Source organism: Cetorhinus maximus, chromosome 2, assembly GCF_964194155.1.
Source record: "Cetorhinus maximus chromosome 2, sCetMax3.hap1.1, whole genome shotgun sequence".
Lineage (NCBI taxonomy): Eukaryota > Metazoa > Chordata > Chondrichthyes > Lamniformes > Cetorhinidae > Cetorhinus > Cetorhinus maximus.
The window spans coordinates 221872526-221893449 of NC_135880.1; the positions used below are offsets into that span (position 1 = coordinate 221872526).

At 44.8% G+C, this 20924-nt stretch overlaps 1 protein-coding gene across 3 annotated transcripts; it reads left to right on the forward strand.

The window, feature by feature from the left end:
• Nucleotides 1–2596: 2596 nt before the first annotated feature.
• On the forward strand, nt 2597–19053 carry LOC144691009 (myelin protein P0-like). 3 transcript variants are annotated; one of them, XM_078558991.1, is made up of 8 exons: nt 2597–2728; nt 4600–4654; nt 9842–10008; nt 11762–11978; nt 13044–13212; nt 13317–13353; nt 15526–15651; nt 18647–19053. In XM_078558991.1, the coding sequence occupies exons 2-8, from the start codon at nt 4603–4605 to the stop codon at nt 18728–18730; spliced, it is 852 nt and encodes a 283-aa protein (XP_078415117.1). In that variant the 5' UTR covers nt 2597–2728; nt 4600–4602; the 3' UTR covers nt 18731–19053. The 3 variants fall into 3 exon arrangements, with proteins under 3 accessions (XP_078415117.1, XP_078415127.1, XP_078415136.1); XM_078559001.1 differs by having other exon boundaries at nt 13320–13353; XM_078559010.1 differs by lacking the exon at nt 15526–15651 and having other exon boundaries at nt 18647–18878.
• The last annotated feature ends 1871 nt before the right edge of the window (nt 19054–20924 follow it).

The following is a 20924-nucleotide window of genomic DNA, read 5'->3' on the forward strand; positions in this document are numbered from 1 at the left end:
AAGCCCTCTAAGAATTTTACATGTTCCAACTTCTCATTCTTCCAAATTCTAGAGAATATTGACCCATGCTACACAATCCTTCTTCACAGGACAGCGCTGTCACCCCAGGAATCAATCCAGTGAACCCTTATTGACATCTTTGTTGACAGGTGAGATGGTGGAATAGCGGTAACATCGCTGAACTAGTGATCCAGGCCAATACTCTGGGGGGGGAAAGGGTTCAAATCCCACTATGGCAGATGGTGGAGCTTAAATTCAATTAATAAATTGGGATTTGAAAGCTAGTCTCAGTAATGGTAACAATGGCTGGGATTTTCTGGTCCTGCCCCATGAAGCTATCATTGATTGTCACTAATGTCCTTTAGGGAAGGAAATCTGCCATCTTGACCTGATCTGGCCCAGATCCACAGCAATGTGGTTGACTCTGAAATGGTCTAACAAGCCACTCAGTTCAAGGGTGATTAGGGATGGTCAACAAATGCTGGCTTTGCCAGCAATGCTCACATCCCATGAAATAATTTTTAAAAACACTGTTACCCTTTGTAATTGTCTTGGTCACTTTTTTCTCATATTCACCTTTCTCCCCATGTCCTGCAAATTGTATTAAGTATTGTACCTTAATAGTGCTGTGGTTTAAGAGTTCCTGTTTCCCTTTCTATTTTGTCTCCATCTTGTGGCACACATTGTCAGTTCAATGATGGAGTTGGTGTGAAGCACTTTCGCTTCACTAACTTTCCAATTGTGGTGTAACTGAAGACAGTGCCAGCACACCTGAAGCTAGCAGAGACAGACTGCTTACAGGAGGACTGTGGTCTAATTGCAAACTCCTTCGCTGACAGTTCCAAGGTGATTTCCCCACTGAAGTTTCAGGTGGTGTACATTATCGTGGGAATAGTCTTAATCAGACAAATGTAGCCACTCATTAACGGCTAGCTGTTCAAACTCAAAAGGACATTTCACATCCACCTCCTCCACCAAAACATGTAGGTTTACTCGTTAATGATGTCCCATTAGCAAGGTCAATTTTGGGGGGGGAAATTTCCTACTTAGCTGATTCCAGAAGAGGATAAGACAGAAAAAAGGCTGGCAGCATCTCTGACAGTGCAGCACCCCCTCAGTACTGGACTTCCTCAGGAAGTCCCAAAGTACTTTGCAGCCAATGAAATACTGTTTTGAAGTGTGGTCACTGTTGTAATTTGTGCACAGCAAGCTCCCATTAACAGTAGTGTGATAAGCTGCCTGTTTCTCAACAGTTTTGGCTGAGGGATGAATAGTGTTCAGGGACACAGGGGAGAGCCTCTCTGCTCTTCTTTGAAATAGCGTGGTGGGATCATTTACATCCACTAGAGAGGGCAGATGGGGCCTCAGTTTAACATCTCATTCAAAAGGCCCTTAATGCACTCTCAGGCAGGTTTGTCACTGATTATTTTTCCAAAAATATACTTTATTCATAAAATATCTGAAGGAACATTCCAAAATATTTCAAAATGGTCATTACAGAAAGTGCAAAAGTATTCAACTTTTCTCCATAGAGACTCGGAGGCGCCTCAATACAATCATGACTCCAGACGGAACAAACAGTTCAGACCACAGTACTCTTATTTCCCAGTTTTTGCTGTTTTTTTGTTCTGCGATGCATGTGATATTTACCATATACATTCAATGTCAAGCATATAGCTTGAGGGGTCCTACACAGTCTCCAGTCCCTCTGTGCACTGTGACAGAAAGGTCTTAGACAGCAACCTTTCCCCATTGAGCCTTTGCGGCGGCCGCCCCAAGCTTTAGTTCGTCCCTCAGCACGTAGTCCTGGAGCTTGGAATGTGCCAGTCTGCAACACTCGGTCAGGGACAACTCTTTGCACTGGAAGACCAACAAGTTTCGGGCAGACCAAAGAGCGTCTTTCACTGAGATGGTGATCCTCCAGCTGCAGTTGATGTTTGTCTCATTGTGTGTGCCTGGGGACAGCCCGTGGAGCACAGAGACCTCTGCAACACGAGGCTGCTCGGGATGAACCTGGACAAAAACCACCGCATATCTTTCCAAACCTTCTTCGCAAAGGCACATTCCAGAAGGAGATGTGCGATGGTCTCTTCCCCACCGCAGCTGCTTCCAGGGTAGTGCGCAGTGGCACAAATGCTTCAGTCTTGCATGAAGAATCTGAGGGGGGATTTGGGGTGGGGCCTTCTCACCACCAGCTAAGCTACATCTTGGTGCTTGTTTGCAATGAGAAATTCTGTCAAATGACTTTGACAGTCTGTTCAGTGAACCATCCAACAGGATCCACATCTCCTTTTCCCGCAGGGGTTTGGAGGACATTACGTGTGGACCACTAAATGGTGTCAGGCTTATTGCCTCCTCTGAAAGATTGCCGAGCGCTTCTTGTGCTGTTCTAAAGTGCGGCAATACGTTTTTACATCCATTTTCCTTCTAAAACAGACTGAAAGGCAGGTTTTTCCAAACACTTTTTCGTTTCTTGGTGAAGAAGCCATGTTTTTAACACTGAGGGAATTGAAGGAAAGAACAACTGAAACTTCACTCCACTTCTACATTGCGGTTTCCTGAGCCCCAAGAGCAGACTAAGGAACAACACAATGACGTGACTGCCTTGCAGATGGTAAATTAACACTCTGAGGGAATTGAAGCAGACTGCAGCTCAGGAGCAGACTGGATTTGGAGTGTGACTTAGCAGTTACACCGGAGTGGCTTCCGTGGACTGAATAACCAGCTCGTAAGTTCCTTTTCTTTCTGAAACAGAAAAATGTTGAAGGAAAAGAACATTAGCTTTCATTCAAAACTTTCTGCTTTCATTGATAGATTTAATTTTAACCTGTCAGAAAGATCATACGGTTAAAATCCAAATGAACTAATAAGGCGTTTGTTCAGGAGGAATGTTCCTAAGTATAATGAAGTGTTCCTCTCACTCTATCGATAATTATTCTAATTATTTAGTTATAATTATCATTTGTATAGTGCCTTTAATGGATGTGGATACTCAGTTACTATGTCCAGCACAGAGATTGATAGATTTATGGATACTATGGGAGTTAGGGGATAGTGCAGGAAAGTGGAATTGAGTTAGAAGATCAGCCATGCAAAATAGGCCCAAAAGGGCTTTATCCACAATTTCCCTTTCTCCACTCCTGAAGGTGCTGATTCTCACTGGGGTACAGGACACCTCCTCTCCTGAAGGTGCTGATTCTCACTGGGGTACAGGACCCCTCCACTCCTGAAGGTGCTGACTCTCACTGGGGTACAGGTCCCCTCCTCTCCTGAAGGTGCTGACTCTCACTGGGGTACAGGACCCCTCCTCTCCTGAAGCTGCTGATTCTCACTGGGGTACAGGACCCCTCCTGTCCTGAAGGTGCTGATTCTCACTGGGGTACAGGACTCCTCTTCTCCTGAAGGTGCTGACTCCCACTGGGGTACAGGACCCCTCCTCTCCTGAAGGTGTTGACTCTCACTGGGGTACAGGACCCCCTCCTCTCCTGAAGGTGCTGACTCTCACTGGGGTACAGGACCCCTCCTCTCCTGAAGGTGCTGACTCTCACTGGGGTACAGGGTCCCCTCCTCTCCTGAAGGTGCTGACTCTCACTGGGATACGGGTCCCCCTCCTCTCCTGAAGATGCTGATTCTCACTGGGGTACAGGACCCCTCCTCTCCTGAAGGTGCTGACTCTCACTGGGGTACAGGCCTGTCCTCTCCATAGGAGTGCCATAAGCTACAGTTGTCACCTCCCCAGTGTTTAATCCGATTTGTCATTCTTCATGTTTGAGCATCCAGTAGTACATCAGCAGCTATTTGACCTTGGGAGTTGTTACAGGTCAATCCTCTCCACTCCTCGTGTCCATAATCATGCAATGTCCAGCAGTGGTCACAGGGATGAGAGGCAGGAACCTGGTCTGAATGTAGCCATGAATAATGTAGGTCCTGTTATTAAGACTTTCACTGGAACCAATATAATTCAACCTGAAATAAGGATTGGACCTGTTAATGGCTGGAATCCTACATAGCTCAACACTGGCTTATGCATTAACCCCAACAACCATTTGAGAATCCAATCTGCAGTCTCTAATTTCACTGCTTGTCTTCCATTTTCCATTCTCAGTCAGCTTGACTAATCTAAATCTCTGCTGCTGGTATCCCTACTCCTACAGGTCCCGTTCAACCATCACCCCTTACGCTCACTGACCTGCATTGGATCTGGGTTTGGCAATGCCACGATTTTAACATTCCCATCTTCTATTCAAGTCTCTCCATGGCCTTAGCCCTCTCTATCCCTTTAACCTGCTCCACCCCTGCAACCCTCTGAAACCTCTGTGCTCCTCCAATTTTGGCCTTTACGCAACCCTGATTTTTATCACTCCAGTATTGCCAGCCATACCTTTAGCTGTCTAGATCCTTTCTCCTCTTTTAAGACACTATTTAAAGCTTAGCTCCCTGGCCAAGGTTTAGTTAGTTGTCAGAATATCTCTTTATGTGGCTCAGAGTCAAATTTTGTTTGATAACTCTCCTATAAAGTATTTTGGGATGCATTTAAAGGCGTTATATAAATGCAAGTTGTTATTATCATTGATTGATTTCCTGTTTTTCTCTCCATAGGAGATGAACAGTGGAATGGGCTTCCTCTTGTTCCTTTCGTCTCTTATGTTCTATGGTAAGAGTTTCTTAGAGGTCTAGTAAATTGGGCTTATATTCTCTGTAGTTTAGAAGAATGAGAGATGATCTCATTGAACTTCTGATTGGGGCTTCATATGGGAGACACTGAGAGATTTTTTTCTATTGGTCAGGGAATCTAGAACATGGGCGTACAGCCTCAGACTAAGGGGCCGACCATTTAGGACTGCGATGAGGAGCAATTACTTCACTCAAAGGGTTGTGAATCTTTGGAATTCTTTTTCCCGGGGGTTGTGGATGCTCCATCATTGAGTATATTTAAGGCTGGGATAGACAGATATTTGGTGTCTCAGGGAATCGAGGGATATGAAGAGTGGGCGGCAAAATGGAGTTGAAGCCCAAGACCAGTCAAGATTGTATTGAATGGTGGAATAGGTTCAATGGGCCATGGGGTCAACTCCTGCTCCTATTCCTCGTGTCCTCGTGTTCGTTTATGGAGAACAGTGATAGAACAATGAACTATTATGCTGAAGTGTTTTGAGTCTTAACTGTAATTGGAGATAAAGTTGCCAACTCTGGTTGGATGCATGACCCTCCCATCTCTAACCACCCCACACTTAGGTCATTGGTCCATTCTCAGTGCGTCTGCATTGGACATTTAAAATAATGGACCCCAAGGGTTAAGCAGTGGGACCAGCACCTGGGCAGATCGAGCTAATTTGGTGATTTGTTTTACACCTAGAAGCAGTGAGGGAAATGGATCGCTATGTGTACTATTAATGGGAAGGATGGAAACACCAGCCCAGTGTGGCATGGAACCACGCAGACCAGGGAGGTCCCAGTTTTAATTTATGGGCCAGTATTGACCACAGTCTAGTCAGTAAAAGGACATGCATTTAAATAGCACTTTCCATAACCTCATGACATGCAAAACACTCTGCAACCAATGAAGTATTTTTGAAGTGTAGTCATTGTTGTAATGTAGGAAACCCTAATGCAGCCAATCTGCGCACAGCAAGCTCCCACAAACAGCAATGTGATAATGACCAGATAATCTTTTTGGTGATGTTGGTTGAGGGATAAATATTGGTCTAGACATGGGGAGATCTCCCTGCTCTCTTGGAAATGGTGCCATGGGATCATTCACATCCACCTGAGCAGGCAAATGAGGCCTCAGTTTAATAAATCGTCTGAAAGACAGCACCTCTGAGAGTGCAGCGGTCCCTCAGTACTGCACTGGAATGTCAGCCTTGATTTTTGTGTTCAAGTCCTGGGGTGAGAATTGAACCCAAACCGTCTGCCACCAGGGTAAGAATGCTACCCACAGAGCCCTGCCCTTTTCCCAGAATCCTTTAACCCCCTATCCTCTAGCCACATGTCTAACCTGTTCTTAAATGTAAATATGGAGGGAATTTTCAATGGACTTTTGGCTGGGCCGTTGAATCTCCCCAGGTGGGTCCCGCCACAATGGGGCTGGGAAAATCCCAGCCATGGTCTCTGTTTCATTCATTATCTATGGTAGTGAACTCTACAGCCTCATGACCCTCTTGTGTAAAGAAACAACTTTTTCCTGCTCTCTGTCCTAAATCTCTTTAATATAATCTCACCTCAATATCCGCTCACTCTAGACCCCTCAACCACTGGAAAAACTATGGAGACAATTAGAACCCACCATTGGGCAGTTAACGGGATGGGGGGGCAATGCAGGTTTTACCCTCTGCCCGATTTTGCTCTTCATTCAAGACAACATGGAGCAATTTTGGTCATCCCATTCCCAACCCCGTGGAATTTCCACCAGGTGAATAAAGTTCGAAAAGACCCCTTCTGTTTCTGTCTACTCTGTGCCTTCCATTCAGAACATTAAACACCTCTATCAAATCATTCTGTGCACAGGATAAGAAATGGGAGCAGGAGTAGGCCATAGGATCCCTAAAGCCTGTTCTGCCATGCAATAAGATCATGGCTGATCTTCCACCTCAACTCCCCTTTCTGACCCTGTCCCCATATCCCTTGATTCCTTTACTAGCTAAACATTTATCTACCTCAATCTTGAATATATCCAGTGACTGAACATCCACGCTCTCTAGCACAGAGAATTCCAAAGGTTCACAAGCCTGTGAGTGGAACCTAAATGACCATTCCCTTATCCTGAGACCATGAACATTAGTTCTAAACTCTTCAGCTAGTGGAAACAGCCTCTCAGCGTCTACCTTGTCAAGCCCTTGAAGAACTCTATGGCGAGGATCTTCCGGTCAGCAAGCGGGGGTGGGGCCCGCTCGCCGACGTGTAAAATGACGGCGAATGACGTCGGGCGGAACTCCCGACCTTACCCCGCGCCATTTCAATTTTCAGGTCGGCGGGGGCACCCGCCAACCTGTCAACGGCCTATTGAGGCCATTAATAAAACAATTTAAATAATTAACAGGGCTGCCCGCCCAACCTTAGGGCTGGCAGGCAGGCTGGGAGCCCTGGCGGGCATAAGAAAAAGCATGAAACCTCATCCACGGGCGGGATGGGGTTTCATGAGGGTTTTTAAATATTTAATAAAGGTTTGAGTTAAAGTGATGGACATGTCCCAACTGATGTGACAGTGTCACACGAGGGGACATGTCAGGGAAATGTGGATATCATTTGCTTACCATTTTTAAATTTGGAGCTGATCCCCCTGAGGCAGCACTTAGCCTCAGGGAGGTCAGTGCGCTCTTTCGTGTGCATGCGGGAAAGAGCGTACTCTCGGCTGAGGGAATCCCCCCGCCCACACAGGAAGCACATAGCGTCCTGGTGGACGTCACGCTTGACGGGCCTTAATTGGCCCGCCCACTTAAAATGGCCGCCCGCCCTCCCGCGCCCGCTCCTGCACTGATTGGAGGAAAATTTTCCCCTGTATATTTCAATGAGACCACCTCTCGTCCTTCTAAACTCCAAAGAATATAAACCCACTCTACTCAAACGCCCCTCGTAGAACAGCTCTCTCATCCACGTTCTAGTGAAACAAATACCCTATGGCTTAGATATAAGTGTTTAAAGCAACCATTGGGTTTCAGGATCCATATCCCTTGTTCAAACTGCCCAAGTTGGTGATTGGTTCGATCCCAGCTGTCACTTTAACTGAGACTCACAGTGAAGAAACGTTATTTACATTAGGCGCAGTTCCGTTGCTGCACAGGAGAGCGCAAGCAATTGTAATTTACTGTAAAGAGGATGACGCCACTGCAGCAGATCCTTCCCACCATCCCCACCCCACACACCCCACCAACCATACCATGAATTACCCACAGTTTCCCCCTTTTCTAGACAGCTGACGTTGACTTTGAAAGTAGCTTTCTTACTGTGAAGCAAAGTAACCCTTAACAAGGCACTATTATCCAGGCTGGTGCTCTGATGCAGGACTGAGGTTGAGCCACCTTGACAGAGGTTCCACATTCCACACGGGACAGGAAACCAAGAACGCTCATGGCTTTAGGTCGTGTTCTCCAACGTGGACTCCTTGTTTCAAATTGGCCTTACTCTGGGCAGGAAGATCGGCAGAGGTTTTAATAATCCTGTTTCACTGTTTGGTGGAATGGACAGCATCAACTCGCTTTCGTTTAAGGAAGATATAAATAAAAGCCAGCACAATTTGTTGAAGGCAATCATGTTTGACTAACTTGATTGAGTTTTATGATTGGTCAGGGTGATTCAGTTGATTTGTATCTATGGGCTGAAAAACGTTGTTTGATAAAGTGCCAGATAATAGCTTTGTTAGGAAAGATTGAAGCCCATGGGATGAAAGGAGTAGTCAGTGGCAGTACTGATACCTAATTGACTAAAGGATGGAAAGCAAAGATAGTTGTTAGCAATTGTTTTTCAGACTGAGGAAAGTGTGCAGTGGTGTTCCCCAGGGAGCATTGTTAAGATCACCGCTCTTTTTGATATATATGCTGGATGCTGCACACATGTGGTTATTGAGCCTGGCAGTGATTCAGTTATCATTGCATTGGCCAGTAATTTATATTAATGCATATTAGAGGTCAAGTAACAGAGTTTGGTTTGTGCTGAGAAACAATGAGTATCGGATACCCAAGATTAAATCGAAAGGATTGGGTGGTTTATAAATAGGATTGTATGTAGCCAAGAATGGGTTACAGGCCGGAATCTATCGCAAGTTTCAAGCAGTTTACATGTAGCATAACAGACACCCAGGAGTAAATTACAGTCCGGAATCTAATCGAGAGGTCCGGGCAGTTTATGGGCAGAATTTTGCCCTTGTCGGGCGGGCTCGGTGGGGGGGGGGGGACAGGTGGGTTTGGGAAGCTGACCGTCGTCCGCGATCGGGGCCGGACCGCAATTTCACGCTGACGGGCCATTTGAGGCCTACCAAGTGTGAAACACGTGCTGCAACGCTCAGCGCTGCCTGTGTGGGGAGGGGAGGAGGGCGAGCGGGGAACCTCACATATGCGCGTGGGTGAGCGCTGGAAAAGCTCCCTGAGGCACAGAGCTGCCTCAGGCAGGTGCAGATATATGAAAAAAAAATTTTAAGGTGTTAAAAAACAAGTCCCCTCATGTGACTCTGTCGCATGAGCAGGGGGGACATGTTAGAAATCGGGATGAAATCTTTTTTTTTTATGTGACGGATTGAAACCTCATCCCGCCCGTGGATGAGGCTCGGCAAAAAAAAACGCAAAGGCTGCTTGGTCTTTTTGCCTGCCCGCCAGCCGTAAGGTCGGGTGGGCAGTGAAAAATTTAAATCAATTGGATTGTTAATGGTCCTAATAGGCCTTTGAATTGTCAGCGGGCACACTGCCAACTCACGCGCGTGCCCGCCGATCGAAATACTGCACGAGTGCATGATGACATTGGGACACTCGCCTGACGTCACCGCGCGTCACTTTACGCTCGTTCGGGTCGGGCGCCCGCCTGTCTGACGAGCGAAAAGTTCTACCCTGTGTGTAGAATAACAGGTACCCGAGGAGCAAGTCTGGAATTGGTGATTTATATGTAAAATAACAGGTAGCCAGGACAGAGTTACAGCCTGGAAACTAATTGAAGCTTTTGGGTGGTTTATACAGAGAATAACAGTAATCCAAGAGAGAGTTACCGTCTGGAATCTAATCAATGGGTTTGGGTAAGTTATAAAGGATAGTTGGTGTAACATCACCAAAAGGGGAAATAAACCCATTGCCGGCCATCACAGGTACCGAGGCTTCTACCAATCCACAGGCATTGTCTGTTTGTTCCTGCTCCGTAGGTATCTGCTCGATCTTAGCTATTGGTGTCTCCACCCCAAAGTCCTTGGTTGTGGAGGAGGGAATGGAGCTACGGCTGGACTGCAAGCTGGGACGTGCGGACACTCAATTACACAACGTCAAGCTGGAATGGTCCTATACCCCTTACACTGGTGTTGAAGAGGACTTGGTGAGTGATGTGTTCCAGTGCCCTGTGTCAGCTTCTGTGGCTGCACTCTACCACCAGCTTCTCGCCCTCTTCTCTTTAACTCAAACGCGGTATCTGCATGTTGTCATTTTAGGGCCACTGTAATGTCGGCCAGAGTTTTGACTGTCTCTGGGGAATTTTTGCACAAGAACTGTGGAAGGTGTGCACCCAAAGCTCCAAATGATGGGGAATCACTGGGTGACAGCTCTGGTTTACCTGAAAAGGTTCTGGGAGTAAGTTTAGATTTAGAGGTTGGCAGCTAATACAAAAGGGAATCCCAAAGTCTTCTATAGGCATATAAACAGTAAAAGGGTGATAAAAAGAGGAGTAAAGACCAAAAGGGGATTTACACATGGAGGCAGGGGACATGGCTAAGATATTAAGTGAATATTTCACGCCTGGCTTGACCAAGGAAGAAGATGCTATCCAGGCCATGGTGAAAGAGGGGGAAATTCAGCCACTATAAGGGTTTAAAATTGATAAGGAGGTACTGGATTGGTTGAGTGAACTCAAAGTTGACAAGGCACCAGGACCAGATAAGATGTATTCAAAGGTACTGGGAGAAGCGAGAGTGGAAACTGCAGATGCACTGGCCATAATTTTTTAGTCTTCTTTAGATTCAGGGGTGGTGTCAGAAGACTGGAGAATTGCAAAAATTACACCCTTGTTCAATAAAGCTGGTAAGAATAAGCCCAGCAACTATAGGCCTGTCAGTTTAACTTTGATGGCGGGGAAACTTCTAGAAACTATAATTTGGGACAGAATTAATAGCCACATGGACAAATGTGGGTTAATTAAGGAGAGCCAGCATGGGTTCCCAAGGAAAAATTATGTTCATCTAACTTGCTGGAGTTTTTCAAAGAGGCAACCTGTACCTGTCCTGGGAGTGTTTGATGGGGACAGTGTAGAGGGAGCTTTACTCTGTATCTAACCCCATGCTGTACCTGTCCTGGGAGTGTTTGATGGGGACAGTGTAGAGGGAGCTTTACTCTGTATCTAACCCCATGCTGTACCTGTCCTGGGAGTGTTTGATGGGGACAGTGTAGAGGGAGTTTTACACTGTATCTAACCCCGTGCTGTGCCTGTCCTGGGAGTGTTTGATGGGGACAGTGTAGAGGGAGCTTTACTCTGTATCTAACCCCGTGCTGTACCTGTCCTGGGAGTGTTTGATGGGGACAGTGTAGAGGGAGCTTTACTCTGTATCTAACCCCGTGCTGTACTTGTCCTGGGAGCGTTTGATGGGGACAGTGTAGAGGGAGCTTTACTCTGTATCTAACTCCGTGCTGAATCTGTCCTGGGAGTGTTTGATGGGGACAGTGTAGAGGGAGCTTTACTTTGTATCTAACCCTGTGTTGTACCTGCCCTGGGAGTGTTTGAGGGGATAGTGTAGAGGGAGATTTAATCTGTATCTAACCCCGTGCTGTACCTGTCCTGGGAGTGTTTGAGGGGGACAGTGTAGAGGGAGCTTTACTCTGTATCTAACCCCGTGCTGTACCTGTCCTGGGAGTGTTTGAGGGGGACAGTGTAGAGGGAGTTTTACACTGTATCTAACCCCGTGCTGTACCTGCCCTGGGAGTGTTTGATGGGGACAGTGTAGAGGGAGCTTTACTCTGTATCTAACCCCGTGCTGTCCCTGTCCTGGGAGTGTTTGATGGGGACAGTGTAGAGGGAGCTTTACTCTGTATCTAAGCCGGTGCTTTCTCTTCAATTACATTCCTTCTTGATTCCAACACAGATTTTTTTTCACTATCAAAACCTCAGTGTGGTCGTGCAGAATGGTACATTCTCCATGAGACTTCAGTGGGTTGGTGACATCCGACAAAACAATGGTTCCATTCTCATAACTAAAGTGGAATGCAGTGACAAAGGTTATTTCACTTGTGATATGCGGATCCCCAGGTTATCCAGTGAAATCTTTACAAGCAGAATTGATCTAAAAGTCTTGTGCAAAGGTAATGAACTAAGTTGCTGTACCTCAATACATTGGGAGTGAATGGGAAGGAATTTGACCCTTTGGGATTCAAAACTCTGGGAGTGAACGAGAAAGGAATTTGTCTATTAGGATTGTATGCACTGGGAGTGAATGGGAAGGTGTTTGGTCCATTGGGATTCAGTATTCCAGGAGTGAATGAGAAAAGGTTTCATCCATTGGGATTGTATACACTGGGCATAAATGAGAAAGGGCTGATCCACTGGGATTCAATACTCTGGGAATGAATTGGAAAGGCTTTATGTCATGTGTGCATTATGTATAGTTTAACTCAATGTTGTGAGTAAGCTAGGATTAAGTGGTAACTATGTAAGACTTTTCTACTCACCTCTTGTTTGCAATAACCCCATCAATTAAATGAATGGATGAAATATTCTGCACAGCATTCCCCATGTTCTCATGCATGCAGCTAATGGGTGGGGCCTTCAATAAAGAGAGAGCAATCACAAAATCAATCTTTGAATTAACAAGACCGCCAAGCATCCAGAAACCTAACTGAAATAAGAAAGAATTTGCATTTATATAACTCTTTTACATCCTTAAGACATACCAAGATGCTTGTCAATCAATGAATTCCTTTCAAGTGCATCTAATGATGTCATATAGATAAACACAGCAGTCAACTTTCACACGAAATACCACAAACAGCAATGAAATGATTGAGACCAATTAATCTGGTTCGGTGGTGTTGGTTGGGAAATAAACCTCGATCGGGACACTTTGATCTTCTTTGGATAATATTGTTGGCTATTAAACATTTACCTCAATAACCAGGTTTAGCATCTCATTCAAAAGATGGCACCTTTGACTGTGCAGCATTCCTTCAGTGCTGCATTGATGTGTCAGCCTAAATTCCGTGCTTAAATCTGGGAGCAGGGATTGAATTGACAGCCATTGGTGAAATTGCTACCGAGCCATGAATGGCTTGTTTCTTTTGTGAAATTGCTGCTTTTTTGGGTGTTGGGAGGTGGGGGGTGGGGTGTGGTGAGGCAGAGATTTTGTATCTGAGCATTTCTATTCCCTTCAGGTTCCAAAGGTACAAGATCTATCTGGCATCCAGAGTTAGCAGAAGCAGTTCCAAAGAATATTATCATATATACAACAGTGGGGATTTTCAGCTTCTTTGTCGCACTGTCTATTATCCTTGTAGGTGTACGGAAGAAACGTTCAATAAACACAGCACCAAGGAGTCAAAGGTAATACATTGAGGAGGGAGAATTTAAATGAGTTTTATTGTTACCTTTCTTTTCACACAAAGAATAATTCTGAACTTTCTCCCTCATTTTCTGTGGTCATTAAGCAGAAGAAACTGTCCTGGTGGGCTTGAAGATTTTGAGGTAAGGGTTTTAGTGCAGATTTTTAATAATCCAGAATATTAAATATTCAGTCACTGAAACTTTAAGATCAATTGCCAACTTCAGGTCAACATGGATTGAATGTTCTTCCAGAGATTCTTCGTAGTTAGAGGGACATCTACCAAAGACTTCCTTTCCCATCATCGTTGGAAGGTTGATCTGTTTGAGATTTATAGGATAATGAAGAGAATAGATTGTGTCCAAGTTGACAGTTTGTTCAATATAAATAGATTAGGGAGAACCAGGAATCACAATTTTTATTTTTTATGAGGCTAGACCAAGGTTAGATGTCAGGAGTTGGCTCTTTTCCCAGAGAATAGTGAACACCCAGAACAGGCTGATGGCTTACTTGGAGGGCACCAATTCACTGAAATCTTTCAAGTAAGAGCTGGACCTGTTCATGGTTGGGGCAGGCATCACCTCTTACAAAAACTAGTTATTCCAGGGAATTCAGGACCTAGATGAGTTGGAAAAGAATTTCCCAAATGTTTTCCCCCAACTTGGCTTGGTTTTCAACCTGGTTCCTTTCCTCTCCCAGGAGATTGCATGGCTTTTGGTGGAGTGGAGTGTTCATTTTCTTTTATTCACTATCGGAATATCGCTGGCAAGGTCAGCATTCATTGTCCATCCCCAATTGCTCTTGGGAAGATAGTACTGCCACCTCCTTGAACCATGTGGTGTAAACACGCTCATAGTACTACTTTTCTGTAGCAGTTTGGTGCAGCTGAGTGGCCATATCAGAGGGCAGTTAAGAGTCAGCCACATTGCTGTGGGTCTGGAGTCCATGTAGGCCAGACCGGGTAAGGATGGCAAATTTCCTCGGCTAAAGGACATTGGTGAACCAGATGGGTTTTTACAACAATCCAATAGTTTCATGATCATCATTAATGAAACTAGACTAACATTTTTTCCAGATTTATTTATTTGAATTTAAATTTCCACAGCTGCCCTGATGGGATGTGAACTCATTTCTTCTGAGCACTAATAAGGGCCTCTGGGTAACTAGCCCAGTCATATCACCACTGTGATACCACTATTACAATACTCAAGGTGTAGGCCAGGCTGGTGGAACAGAGGGTCTTTTACAATCAGTCACTACTTGTATGTTTGTAAACTTTATCCAGCTTCTAGCCCATATGGTTAACCATGTGAATAAACCACGTTTAAACTCCACAGACTAGAAAGGAGATTGTTTGGACTGGACTAAATGAGAGATATAGAATATTAAGTGGTATGGATATTACTTTGAGTGAAATCAGGGTTATGACGGCCAGACATTATACATTTAGATGAGTGAGTATTAAATTTAAAACTGGCATTACTTAAGGTGTGAGAAATGTCTGTAATGATCTGTTAGGCAGGGGTGTAGAAATTCTGGGTCCAGTATTTGGGCAGCAGTGGGATACTGGAGGATCGAGTTTCAGTGGGAATATTGGGGTTCAGGAACTGGAGGATTGAGTTTCAATGGGAATATTGGGGTTCAGGGAAGATGGGATTAGATAGCGGGTTTAGAAGTACTGGAGAGATGGTTTTTATTAACCTAATGGGGTTTTCTTATCCTTGACTGCTTTTGGTATGGTGATGTGATCAGCTATTTACCACATAAGATCTTTAAATTTGCTGTCTGCTTCTATTCCAAAAACTTTTGAGAATTATCTCAACTGTTGGGTGGTGTTGGAGACAATTGTTATTCAGAGATATTTGTTTCATTGCTTCAGTTTCCTCCTTTACTCTTCTGAAAGTCCTGGTCCACAGGCACTGTCAGCTTCCAGCATTGTAGTGAAGCCAATCATTCCTCACATAGGAATCTAAACAGTGAATGTTGGCAAGTTATACCATCAAGGAATAAATGCTGCGCCTGGCTCTGTCTTTACCTGGCAGTAATTCTCCAGAAGGAATCATTAGATCAGGGGCAGGAACGACAGCTGATGTTCCTCCGACAGGGGCTCAGAAGTCAAATGTGCGGCTCTAATTCAGCTGAAAGCAGCTGGTCAATGATGGGACCTGGGCCAGAGTGTTGCGTCCCACACAACCTGGACCCAATGAGGCATTGGAGAAGCACAAGAGGGGATTGGGAGGACCTAAAATAGAAAGGGAAAGGCTAGAGAATAGCCAGTTATAACTCATTAAACTAATATGTTCACCAACAATCAGGACACAGACCGTTACGTCACTGTGACCAGCAGACACCCGTTCCAGATTGACAGAGAAAATAAAGCCATGATGGCAATGAAAACTAAGGAGTCAAAGACTGGTGAAGAAGAAATTTATGTAACAATGGTAAGGGGAACAATTACTTCAGCATGATTTAAGTATTTGACATTGCACAGTGCCTGCATGACTAGCTGATATTCATAGTGAGGAATAAATCATGGAAACACAGAAAGTTTTACGGCACTAAAGGAGGCCATTCGGCCCATTGTGTCTGTGCCAGCTGTAAAATCCAATCTAATCCCACCTCCTAGCTCTTGGTCCATAGCCCTGTACCTTATAGCACCTCAAGTGTATATCCAAGTATTATTTTTTCAGAGCTATCCATCCATTGGATGCACACGTTGTGTAAAGGCATTTTGGTAACAGAAACTGGCCGGCAGGTTCATCGCTCTTTGAGTAATCTCAATCCCACCTACTCAATTTGCTACCATATCCCTTAATCGTACCCACTCACCTTTCCATTCTATCTCTCAATCCTTTTTTCACCAATTCACTCACTCCCATGTCCCCTCTCCTCATCAAATCCCTCAACTCCTTCCTTTCTCCAAAAGTATAGCCACAGTACGTTCCCTCGATCAAGGGCCTGATTGAACTTGACATGGGGAAGGTGAGCCTGCTGAGAGCCAGGTGTATGCTGTCTGATCCCCTGGGCTAGGCTGCCAATTTATGCTCCAATTCAATTCCTCTTTGTGTCAGAAAGTTCACCGTGATTTCCCTTCTTATTCTTCTTTCTCTTGTTTGTCACTTGGGTCCACTGGGATGTGAACAATTTGTCCAATTCAGTATTGCTGGTCCCACAGGACGGGATGTTGTTGAGGCATCAGGGTCCTGCCTGCCACCTGAAGAGCCGGCAAGAAACCTGCGCTGCCTGTTTTTGTGAAGGCTCCCCCCACCAACTCTAAACACAAGCCAATCAGGCAGTGATAAGGCCAGAGGTGGGCTTTCCCCTGGAATCAAGACCCCAAGGGCGCAAGCCTCACCTACCGAGAGCTGCTGGCCAATCAGAGGTTCTCAGCAGCGCCACAGTGGAGGCCCAGGATCGTGGAGTGGCCCAGGCCACAGGTAAACAAGGTCGAAATGGCAGGGAGAGGGGTGTGGCGGGGTCAGCAGCAAGAGCCGGGATGGGGGACTGGGGTGGCTCTCAGTGGGCTTGCCTTCCTGGTGTCGAGTTCGATCTGGCACTAAGTGCCTTTGATTGAGGGACCACAACTCCCCCATTCCTCCCCTCCCCCTACCATCCATCCCCAGAGCTGATAAGCTGGCTGCACAGTTTTAGCTGCTGTGCACACTGCATAGCGACAGGCCCAGGGTTAATGCCAGGGAGGCTGTTAAGCCATTATTAACTAGCCACTTAAGGGCCTCACTTGGTACTGAGGTAGGAAGTTCAACCATGTGCCTTCCTTCCCAGGACTTAATTCTGGGCGAGACAGGAAGGTGGTGGAATTCCAGCACACCACCGTCCCACCTAATTTCACACCTTTTCCCGCCTCCAGAGGGCAGAAAATTCCACCCATAATCTCAAACATTTCACGGTCAAAGACTTCTCCAAAGGAAATAAGGTCACATCCATTAAAAAAGCCTTGATTCCTAATACAAGGAATTATCACTTCTATATCCTCTCAATGTACCTTCTCAGGCCCTGAGGTTCCCAACACTAAAGGATTGGAGTCTCCAGGAATTGAAGATTGATCTCCTGGACATCACTTCAAGTAATCGTGGAGAAAAACTATGCAGCTCTAAAAAAAATTCATATTCTTTTAACACTTTTGTTTCATAGTTATAAAAATATCAGATATGGGGAAAAATTGCTGACAGACAGCCAAGAATAATTTGGGAAGGCAATGTGCCATGAGGATTGTTGGGCAACCAATAGTGGGCGTGGATGGATCATTCGATGACACCTCCAGGAATACATCCAACCAGAGTTGGCAACCCTAGTCACAGCCCCAGCCAACTTTATCTTCATTGGATACTTACATGAGTGAACCTTTATAGAAAGAAGATCTTGCATTTATACAGCACCTTACATGAACTCAAGGTGTCCCAAAGCACTTTACAGCCTTTTACTTAAGTGTAGTCACTGTTGTAATGTAGGGAACCAGGCATCCAATTTACACACAGCAGGATCCCACAAATAGCAATGTGATAACATCAGACAATCTGTTTTGTTAGTGGTGTTGGTTGAGGGGTTAGTGTTGGCCGGGGCATTGGGAAGAACATATCCTGACAGGTGAGATTACTGCCCATTGAGCCATGGCTGACACAGAAAGGGTTCACAGGTTAAAGGCCAGAAAAATGGGTCTTGGTGAGTCTTCTCCTCCTGAACCTAGGACCAACTAAGACCAACTTTGGCACCTCAATTTATGTTGGAGTCAGTGTAAAGAAGGAAAGACTTACATTTATATACTTTTCACAACCTCAGGATACAAAACACGTCACAACCGGTGAAGTACTTTTGAAATGTAGTCACAGTTGTGCTGTGGGAAAATATGGCAGCCAATTGGTGCACAGGAAGCTCCAAAAAAAAGTCATGAGATAAATGCCCAGTTGGACTGTTTTGTTGGTGTTGGTTGACCATACACCAAGGGTTAAATCTATGACCTTACCAGTCTCTGTGCGATGGCTACTCATCAGGGGAGCAGTTTCTTAATTGGTAAAAGTTCCACCTCATGAAACAGTCCTCTTGAGGGGATTCAGGATAATAGACACTTCCAAGCTGGGAGAAGAAATATGTATATTTTAAGTAACTTCGGTCCTTCCCTGATATATTCAAGATTAAGGGCTGTGATTGTGTTACACCATGTGCATTGCAAATTAATTTCCGATCTGTTCCTCAGACAAGCCAATGGCTGGTACATATTATGGGGACAATTTGGCAGGATCATGCCTTGGGGGGTCTCACCCACCTGTTGTATATTTTGGGAGGTCATGGAGCAGTGCAGTGATTTTCCCAGATGAACTATTCTGCCCATGAGGGAAAACTCAGAAAATTAGCCTGGAGTGTGAAAATTATCCCGTGTGTTTTGTACCTAAGGTTTTCCTGTCTCTCTTTTGTCCCCAGCGCTCGTTCGTAGGAACTGGGAAATCCAATGACCTTCCTAAACCTATCGTACTCAGTGATCCTATTTATGGAGAATGTGGGTAATCCCACCCTATGGATTTTCTAGAATCTAGCAGATCATTGGAACTTTTTGAGGCTGTATTCATCACTTTGTTAACAGCAAATAGACACCTACAATTCTTCAAGACTGTGTTCGATGGATCTGGTTTGATGGAGTGACTGAAATTCCTTCCACAAGACTGGTTCCCTAAATTTTCATTTTTTTTCAGCCTTTTTCAAAACCAACTGGTTCTGTTTTATTGCATTAAGAAGCACAATCCCACTTCCGGCTCTAACTTTGAAAATATTATATTTTAATGTTTGCAAAGAGATAACTGTGAATGAATAAATATTCTGTGTTTTGTCCATATCTCTAGTTCTGGATGGTGGTGTTAAGGGGATACCACTTCAGTGAAAAAACTTGTATCAAATTTGTTTCTATTTTGCTTAGAAGCTGGGGACGAAGTTCAAAACGAGTCAATTTTTGTCATGAACTCAAATGTGTTTCAGTGACACTTTCCAATCCGGTTTTTGTGCTGTTGAGTACCTGTAAACAAACAAAATGTTTGCTATCACTCATGAAGAATATGCCCCTTCAACGCAGTTAGACAGTGTAGTTTTGAATTCTGTTTGTTCTGTGTACTAAATCTCATAGAGGAAGTAATCACATCAGATACAAAAACAGAAAATGCTGGAAATACTTGGCAAATCTCACAGCATCTATGGCAAGGGTGGGGAACCTTTCTCTTATCACGGACCTTGATTGGTAAGGGGATCAAAGGTTACGGGGAGAAGGCGGGAGAATGGGGTTGGGAAACCTATCAGCCATGATTGAATGGCGGAGCAGACTCGATGGGCCGAATGGCCTAATTTCTGCTCCTATGTCTTATGGTCTTATTCACACATGGACAAAATTAGTCGTGGGCCACACACACCTAAAAATCAACTTAATTTAGTTTCTTTAGAGGGAACACAGAAACGTTCAACTCACCCGCTGTTTTAATGCGATGGCTGAATTTGGACATTATGTTGTTAAGTATTATTATAGTAATTTAGCTGACACTTTTATCCAAAGCAAATTCGTAACAATGATGGTAAATGTTATTTTGAAGGCACCACTGTCATAGGTCTATATTTTTAGAAATCTTGCTGTGGCCAAATGAAATTGAGCAATGGGGCAGATCCGACCCGTTGGCCATAGATTCCCCAACCCTGGTCTATGGAGAGAGAAACAGAGTTAACGTTTCAGATCAATGACCTTTTATCGGAACGATGAAAGATCACACAGCTGAAATGTCAACTCTTTTCTCTCTCCACTGATGATGCCTGGCCTGCTGAATATTTCCAGCATTTTCTGTTTTTATTTTAGATTTCCTGCATTCGCGTTGTTTTGCTTTTGGATTCATATCAGAGTTGCCTCCTAGCCTTTTCTCCCCCTTCTATAGCAACACTTAGAAAATATTTGCATTTATATAGCACCTTCCCTCAGGCTCAGGATGCCCTAAAGCACTTTCCAACCCATTGGGTTCTTTTTAAGTGCAGCCACTGTTATAACGTAGGAAACAGGACAGATAATTTGTGCACATCAAACATGTGATCATGCCCAGGTAACCTGCTTTTTGTGATGTTGCCTGAGGGAGAAATATTGGCCAGGAAACCAGGGATAATTCCCCTGCTCTCCTTTGAAATAGTGCTGTACAATCTTCTACAGTCACCTTAATCGTATGTCTTGATGGGGGAAGATGGTGGCATAGTGACAATGTCACTGGACCCAGTGACCCAGGAGATTGATCTGGGGGCATGGTACAAATCCCACCATAGCAATTGGTGGGATTTAAATGAATAAAATTTGGAATTGAAAGCTAGTCTCACCAGTAATGGTGACCATTAAAAAAAAACATCTGGTCCACTAAAGTCCCTTAGGGAAGGAAATTACCTGTCCTTAACTTACCTGGTCTGGCCTACATGTGTTCCAGCAATGTGCCCTCTTAACTGCCCCCTGTGGCCTAACACACCAGTCAGTTCAAGGGCATTTAGAGCCTTGTCTGCAATGCCCATGTCTTATCAAAGAATTTTAAAAGAACTAAAGTTGGCACCTCCAACACTGTAGTGCTCCCTTAGTACTGGACTAGTAATGTCAGCTTAGATTTTGTGTTCAGCTGCCTGGAGTGGAACTTGAACTCGCAACCTCCTCAACTAGAAGAAAAGTGGGCCACATCCCATGATTACCTCCCTCCCC